This window comes from Parus major, chromosome 10 (genome assembly GCF_001522545.3).
Source record: "Parus major isolate Abel chromosome 10, Parus_major1.1, whole genome shotgun sequence".
Lineage (NCBI taxonomy): Eukaryota > Metazoa > Chordata > Aves > Passeriformes > Paridae > Parus > Parus major.
Genome location: NC_031779.1, coordinates 19158432 through 19166132, shown reverse-complemented (window position 1 = coordinate 19166132; position 7701 = coordinate 19158432). Strand labels below are relative to the sequence as shown.

The 7701-nt window shown below is 55.1% G+C and overlaps 1 protein-coding gene and 1 long non-coding RNA gene across 2 annotated transcripts in view; both read right to left on the bottom strand.

Moving 5' to 3' along the window:
* NOX5 (NADPH oxidase 5) overlaps positions 1-3693 on the bottom strand; it is a 9612-nt gene extending 5919 nt beyond the window's left edge. The window contains exons 1-4 of the mRNA XM_033517036.1: positions 3211-3693; positions 2744-2894; positions 1719-1929; positions 601-1314 (exon numbers count right to left, since the gene is read on the bottom strand). Coding sequence (XP_033372927.1) covers positions 601-1314; positions 1719-1929; positions 2744-2894; positions 3211-3336 — 1202 coding nt within the window. The 5' untranslated portion in view covers positions 3337-3693. The remainder of the gene's footprint in view (positions 1-600; positions 1315-1718; positions 1930-2743; positions 2895-3210) is intronic.
* A 1467-nt stretch (positions 3694-5160) lies between these two features.
* On the bottom strand, positions 5161-7676 carry LOC107209589. Its single transcript, XR_001523633.3, has 3 exons — positions 6812-7676; positions 6561-6673; positions 5161-6362 (listed from the first exon to the last, which is right to left on the bottom strand). It is a non-coding gene; the product is annotated as an uncharacterized LOC107209589 (long non-coding RNA).
* Positions 7677-7701: the final 25 nt, after the last annotated feature.

Genomic DNA, 7701 nt, shown 5'->3' with positions numbered 1-7701 from the left:
TCCCATCCCTGGGATCCCGGGACACGGGAGATCCCATCCCTGAGGTCCCGGGACACGGGCAGCTTTTCTTTGGGATCTGGGCCCCGCTCCCCCATCCGTGGGATCCCCATCCCGGCTTCCGTATCCCAGCTCCCATCCCAGGATCCCATATCCCGGCTCCTATCGCAGTTCCCGTATCCCATCTCCCGGTTCCCGGTTCCCGTATCCCCTATCCCGTATCCCGTTTCCCGGTTCCCCTATCCCGTATCCCGTTTCCCGGTTCCCCTATCCCGTATCCCGTATCCCGGTTCCCCTATCCCGTATCCCGTTTCCCGGTTCCCGGCACGGACCGGCTCGTGCCAGGCGCGCTCCCAGGTGCGCTCCCGCGTGCGCGCTCCCGAGGGCCAGCACCAGGTGTCCCACGCGCGCGTGCCCGCGCACGTGCCGCTCCAGCGGGAGCCGCTCCCAGAGCGGCCACGAGCGGAGCCGGGACAGGGAACGGCGCAACATCAGAGCCTGGGGACAGACAGGGGACATCAGAGCCCGGGGACAGACAGGGGACAGTGAGGGGACAGTGAGGGACAGAGGGACAGGGGACAGGGAATGGCGCAACATCAGAGCCTGGGGGACAGTGAGGAACAGGTACAGGGGACAGTGTCCTTCAGTGTCCCCTTGGTGTGCCCCCATGTACTCTCGGTGTCCCCTCCATGTCCCACTGTCTGTCCCCCTGCTGTCCCCTCGCTGTCCCCTGTCTGTCCCCCCAGTGTCCCCCCAGTGTCACTCACGGGGAGCAGGGCACAGTTGAGGTTCAGGCAGGCTGTCCCCATGTCCCCAGTCTGTCCCCAGTGTCCCCCCGGAGTCCCCCCGGTGTCCCCCCGGTGTCCCCGGTGTCGCTCACCGGGAGCAGGGCGCAGTTGAGGTTCAGGCAGGCTGTCCCCATGTCCCCAGGCTGTCCCCATGTCCCCAGTCTGTCCCCAGTGTCCCCCCGGTGTCCCCGCGGTGTCCCCGGTGTCGCTCACCGGGAGCAGGGCGCAGTTGAGGTTCAGGGCGGCCCCGCAGCCCCGGGCCAGGGCGGTTCCCGGGCCGCGCTCCCGGTGCCGCAGAGCGCCCAGGGCGAGCAGCAGCGCCGAGCCCGCGAGCCACAGCCCCGGCCAGCGCCACTCCCGGGAAACGCGGCGCATCCCGGCCCGCCAGCATTCCCGGGAAAAGCCGCCCGGGCCGCCGCATTCCCGGGAAAAGCGGCGCAGCCCGGCCCGCTGCTCCCGGCAGGATTCCCAGGAAAAGCAGCACAGGCGGCGCTCGGCGGGACTGGGGGGCTTCAGCCAGGAGGCGGCACTGGGAAACGGGAATTGGGGATTGGTGGGAATTGGGGATTGGTGGGAATTGGGGATTGGTGGGAATTGGGGATTGGTGGGAATTCGGGGTTTGGTGGGAATTCGGGGTTTGGTGGGTGGTACCCAGCCCTACAGCCGGACATTCCCCCATCCATCCCTGTGTCCATCCCAGAACATTCCCTGCTCCATCCCAAACCATCCCAAAATCCAAACCTGGCCCCATCCCAAAATCCAAACCCAGCTCCAATCCCTGATCCAAACCCTGCTCCATCCCAAAATCCAAACCCTGCTCCATCCCACCCCATCCCTGATCCAATCCCAAACCTCTCCGGCTGCTCCCGGCCCCACAGCTGTGTCCCCATGGAATCCCTTCCCAGATCTCCCAGGTGTGGATCCCGTTCCCACCTGATGCTCAGGCTCTCCAGGAGTTCCGGGAACGCCTCCAGCTGTTCCCGGAGCTCCGGGAAGGAGATGGAGCCGCTGCGGTCGCGGTCGCAGGCACAGAGCAGGGCCTGGCTCAGTGCCCGGAGCCGCTCCTCGGGCAGGGCCAGGGAGCTCTCCCGGAGACACCCCCGGAGCACCTGGAGCAGCTCCTGCCCATCGATGGAGCCGCTCCCTGGGAAAACGGGAGAATCCCAATGTTCCACAGCCCATGGAGGTGTCTTCATCCCAGAATTCCAGTCTGTGGAGCCACCTCCATCCCAAAATTCCAGCCTATGGAATCATCTCCATCCCAAAATCCTACAGTTCTATGGAGGCATCTCCATCCCGAAATTCCACAGTTCTATGGAGTCATCTCCATCCCAAAATTCCAGCCTATGGAGTCACCTGAATCCCAAAATTCCACAGCCCATGGAATCATCTCCATCCTGAAATTCCAGCCCCATGGAGTCATCCCCACCCCAGTTTTCCAGTCCTAATCCAGGAACTGGAATAATCTGGATGAGGATCCCAACATTCCATGGGCTCATCCCCCTTCTGCACCTCCAGTCTGGGAAAATCCTGGATGGGGCAGGAATGAGGGGCAGGATAACGGGAATGGCATCCAGGGGAGGCTCAGCTGGGTTTTCTGGGATATTTGGGATTTCTGGGATATCTGGGAATGTTCCTCCATGGAAAGGGAGCCATTGGAAGTGTCGGGAATGCTTGGATTCAATTCGGGGACAGCTCTCTCTCCGAGGGCTTTTCCATCCCCAACATTCCCAGCACTTCAGAAAACCGGGATGGGGAGTTGGGATCAGAGCGGAGCCCACCCCGCTTTTCCCGGCTGCTGGGAAATCCTGGGAATCTTCAGCTTCCTGCTGGAATTCCACCATTCCCGGCCGGAAGGAGGAACCGGGAATTCCGGCTCATCCCAGCCCAACCCGGCTGCTCAAATCCCAAAGGGATCCCAAAAAATCCCCCCCCGGATCCCGATTTTCTCCTCTCACCGTCCACGTCGTACACCTGGAAGAGGAAGAGGAGCTTTTCCGTGGAATTCCCGCGGAGCAGCCGGCGCAGGGATCCCAGCAGCTCCTCCCGGCTCAGGGAGCCGCTCCCATCGGAATCAAAGAGCGCGAAAAAACGCTCGGCAAAGAAGGACTGAGGGAAAACGGGAATGTGCTCTGGGAAAACGGGAATGTGCCCTGGGAATGGGGAATTGGGAATGTGCCCTGGGAATTGGGAATTCCCATGGATCTCTCCCCTCTTCCCATGGATTCCATTCCCTCTTCCCAGGGATCTCTTCCCTTTATTGGGATCCCTTCTTCCATGGATCCTTTCCCCGATACTTTTCCCAGGATCCTTTCCCGGGATCCTTTTCCCAGGATCCTTTTAGTGGGATCCCTTTCCCAGGATCCTTTTCGTGGGATCCCTTTCCCAGATCCCTTTTCCCAGGATCCTTTCCCGGATTCCCGACCTCCTTGATCCCCAGGGTCCGTGTGAATTCCTCCAGGCCGATCTCCGGCTCCTTCCCGGCGCTGTTCCCGAAGCGTTCGCTGACCCAGCGCAGCCACTCCGCGTCTGCATCCGCCGCTGCCGCCATGGCTCCGGAGCCAGCCCGGAATTCCAGAGATCCCCAAATCCCAGTGATCCTGAACCCCAGCGATCCCAAAATCCCGGCAATCCTTAAATCCCTGTGATCCCTCAATCCCAGCTATCCCTGAATCCCGGTGATCCCAGAATTCCAGCCATCCCTCAGTCCCAGCCATCCCCTGGGAGCTCCCGGCAGGGTCCGTTCCCGTTGGGATCCCGCTGGGATCGGCCAGATTCCGGCAGCTCCTGCCGCCTCCGGAATCCCGGATTTCCACGGAGCTGCCAAGCCCAATCCCGGGATCATCGCTCGGAGCATGGGAACATCCCTGGGGATTCCTTCTCCCGGGAAACCCCAGCAGGGATCCTCCCCTTCCCTCCATTCCCCATTTCCCATTCCCTTTCCCATTCCCATATTCCCTCCATTCCCATTCCCTCTGTTCCCCCTTTCCCATTCCCATTCCCTCCTCTCCCATTCCCCCATTCCCCTTTCCCCAGGATCCAAATTCCCGCATTCCCGACCTCTCTCGTTCTCCCCTGGCGGATCCGCGGAGCCTCCCGAGGGAAATCCCGGGAAAGCTCCGGAGGAGAGGGACGGATCCAGCCGGGAATAAATCCCAAACCCCGCTCCCGTGATCCCGCCCATCCCGCTTTTCCAGCTCTTTCTCCCTTTTCCCGCCGGGAATTGTGTTCCTGTCAGATCCAGCTGATCCCGAATTCTGTCAGGAACAGCCGGGAATGCCATTTCCAGGCTCCGGCTCTTGATTCCCAGCGGGAATCCCGGCCCGGGGTTGCCATGGGAATGGCGGGAGCGGCTCCGGCTGGAAAACATTCCCGATTCCCGCTGGGAATAACGGCCGGGATAACCTGGATGGAACCCGGCCTTTTCCCGGGGTCTCCCGCTTCATCCCGGGGTTTCTTCCCGTCTTTTCCCACCGTATCCAGGTGCTTCCATTGGGAAAAAAATGGGAATTCTCCAGCTCCCAGCAGGATCTGGGGCTCCAAGGGTTGGGAATTCCAGGTGGGAATGGGGGCCTTGGGATGGGAGCTCCATTCCCGACTTTTCCTTGAATTCTGCGGGATTTGCTCGCTCTGGGGAATCCCAATTCCCGCATTTCCCCGGATCCCGTGGGATTTCCCCATTCCCAGAGGAACTGAATCCCTTTCCATCCCTGGTTTTACGGGAATCACCCTCAATTCCCAACTTTTCCTGGAATTCCAAAGGATTTCCTCACCCTCAGCCCCGTTTTCCACAGGGAACCACCTCCCACTCCCAAATTTTCCTCGGATTCCGCGGGATTTTCCCGCTCTCAGCAACTCCAGGAAATCCTGGAAATGCAGGAAACTCAACATTCCCGTGGGAAAATCCCTGGGAAAAAAAGCGGGAATGGGAAGAATTCCCAAAAGGAACGACCGGGAGCAGAATCCCTGGAAAAGCAGCCAGGAAAAACCCTCTGGATCCATCCCAGCGAGCCGGGATCGGGGCAGAATTCCCAGATTTTCCTTTCCATGGGAATCCTCTCCCAGTTTTTGGGAGCAGCTCCGTGGATCCCGCGGATTCCCCTCCAGGAAATTCCTTGGAATTCTGCCATTCCCACTCTTCCCATTTCTCACCTCACTTCCAAGACTGTTTTTATCCTGATTTTTCCTGGAATTCCCTGGAAGTTTTCATCCCCAAAATTGGCTTTTCCCGTTTTTTTTCTTCACCCTCCTTGATTTTCCCACGAATTTTCCAAGGATCCGGGGGTTTTTTCCCAGTTTTTTTTCACCCCCCATTCACAGATTTCTCCTAGGAAAAATTCCCAGAAATCCAGGATTTTCCAGCCTTTCCCACGTGTGAAGTGATTGGATTTTTATTCCCAAAAAACCCCAGTGGATTCTGCTTCAAATTTATTCCATTCCCAAAGTTCTGAAGGATTATCCCAGAATTCCTTGGATTTTTTAACTCATCTGGAATTTTTGGGGGGATTTTATCCAAAATTCTCCCACCAATCCAGGCCAACGAAGCGGGAAAATCTTGGAATATTCCGTGGGAAAAAGCAGGAATGTTCCAATTATCCCAGCAGTTTTCCCAGGAAAAAGAAAATAAGTTTGAGAATAATAATTTAAAAAAAAAAACAAACTGGGAAAACTTTCCCAGAGAATTTTAGGGAATTTTGGAGCCATCCCAGATTTTTTAACAGAATTCCCATGGAATTTGCAGGGGGAGGGGATCCTGGGAAAAGGAAGGGAAAAAATTCCTGGGGAAATGAATGAGGGAAAATGCCACAAATTCCATGAAAAATTCCTGGTAAAAAAACAATCCCAGAAAATGGAAAATTCCTGGAAAAAAATCTCAAATTCCATGAAGAATTCCCAGTAAAAACCAATCCCAGAAATTGGAAATTCCTGGTAAAAATTAACAAGGAACAAGAAAAAAAAAAAAACTCCACAAATTCCTGTTAAAAATTAACAGGGAAAAATTCCAAATTCCCGGAAAAAACAGGGAAAACCCCACAAAATCCATTAAAAATTCCCGATAAAAACAAGGAAAAAAAACCCCAAAAATTCCCGTTCCAAACCCAACCCCACAAATCCCAAATTCCAAGGAAAAAAACCAAAAAATTCCTGGGAATAAAAAACCACAGCAGGAAAATTCCAACCTGGAATTAAAAAAAAATCTCCCAATTTATTCCCAAGATTAATTCCCGAGGTTTTTTTTTTTAATTCCCAAACTCTTGGAATATAAACGGCGTCAGGAGCAGCTTTAAACACAGAATTTTCCCTTGGAATTGGGAATGGATTCCCTCGGGAACGAAAGGAAAAGGGAATTTTTTTTGCACCTTCCGATCCACGTTTTTCTTTGGGAAGAAACATCCCCAAAAACCAAAGGAAAAATCCAGCTCTGGATTCCCAGGAATTCCTTTCAAATCCCAGCATTTTTTGTTGTTTTTTTTTTTCCCAGGAGAAAAGTCTTTTTCCAAAGGTTTTCAGCAGCTCCGGGAGCAGAAATTCCATGAAAAATTCCCAAAGATTCAGCGCAGGAGCCTCTGGACACGCCTGGAAAGGAGAAATTCCAACAGAGCTCAGCCAAAATTCCGCCTCATTCCCAAATCCTGAACCTTTCCCAAAGTTTGGAACGTGAATTCCAACCCAGGATTTCTCAGCCAATCCCAAAATTCCACCGGAAATCCCCAAACCGTCCCCAAAATTCCCAACTTTTTGCAAGTTTCCTTATGCTTCAATTGGAATTTTTACCTGGAGCTGGATCCAGCTTTTCCCGTCCCATTCCCAAGGCGATTCCTGCTGTTTGTGGCCGCATTCCCAGAATTTTTCCGTGCTCATGGCTCAGCCTCCATCTCCATCCCGCCCTGTGGATCAATTTTCCAAGGATTTGCAGCATTCCCTGGATGTTTTCCTTGGGATTTGCCAGCCCTGTTTTCCAGGGAAAGCTGCAGAAGCGGGAAGGGATAAATGGGAATTTTCCAGGGAATCCAAGCTTGTCTTACCTGATAGCAACTCTTTGGGAATCCTCAAATCCTTGGAGAAGAGAAGCTCTGGGATTGGATCTTCATCCCGGAAAAGGAGCTGGGAACGCTCTGGGATGGGAAGGAGCGTGAAGCTCATCCCATTATTCCGTGGCCTGGGATCATTCCCGCTCTCCCAGGCTGCTCCAAGCTGACCTTGGACATTCCAGGATCCACAGATATCCCGGGAATTCCACCCCAGCCTCTCTTTTCCCACTGGGAAGAACGTATCCTGTCAATTCAAAATTCCGAGAAAAAATCCCAGAAGTTCCTGTGAAAAATAAATCACATCAATTCAAGATTCCTGGGAAAAATGCCACGAATTCCTGTGAAAATCCCGCGGATTCCAGCCCTGATCCCAATCCCAGCCCTCCTGCAGCTCCTCCAGGAAAAGGCTCTGAGGATTCCCTGGATATCCTTCCCTTCTCCAGCATTCCCAGCCTGGCTCCATCCCCATTCCGCTGCTCCTGGAGCTCCCCGTTTTCTTTCCAAACTCCTGGGATTTGCCACGGGAAGGACCTCAAACCCATCCACTTCCAATCCACCCTGGCCATTCCAGGGATCCAGGGGCAGCCCTGGCTTCTCTGGGAATTCCTTCCCGATATCCCACCCATCGCTGCTCTCCCCCAGCCTCAATCCATCCCCCCTGTCCTGGCACTCCAAGGAAAGGATTCCTTCCCGTTTTTCCCGGGAGCTGAAGGATTCCCGTCCTTGGCTCTGCTGCCGGGCCCGAGTCCCTCAGGGCCTACTGGGGGAGCCTCATTCCCTTACTTTTCCCTTCCTTTTTCTTCTATTTCCTTTCCTTTCCCCTCAATTTCCTTTTTCCTTTCCGTTCCGTTCCTTCCCTTCTCTGAGGCGGCCAGGCCGCTCCC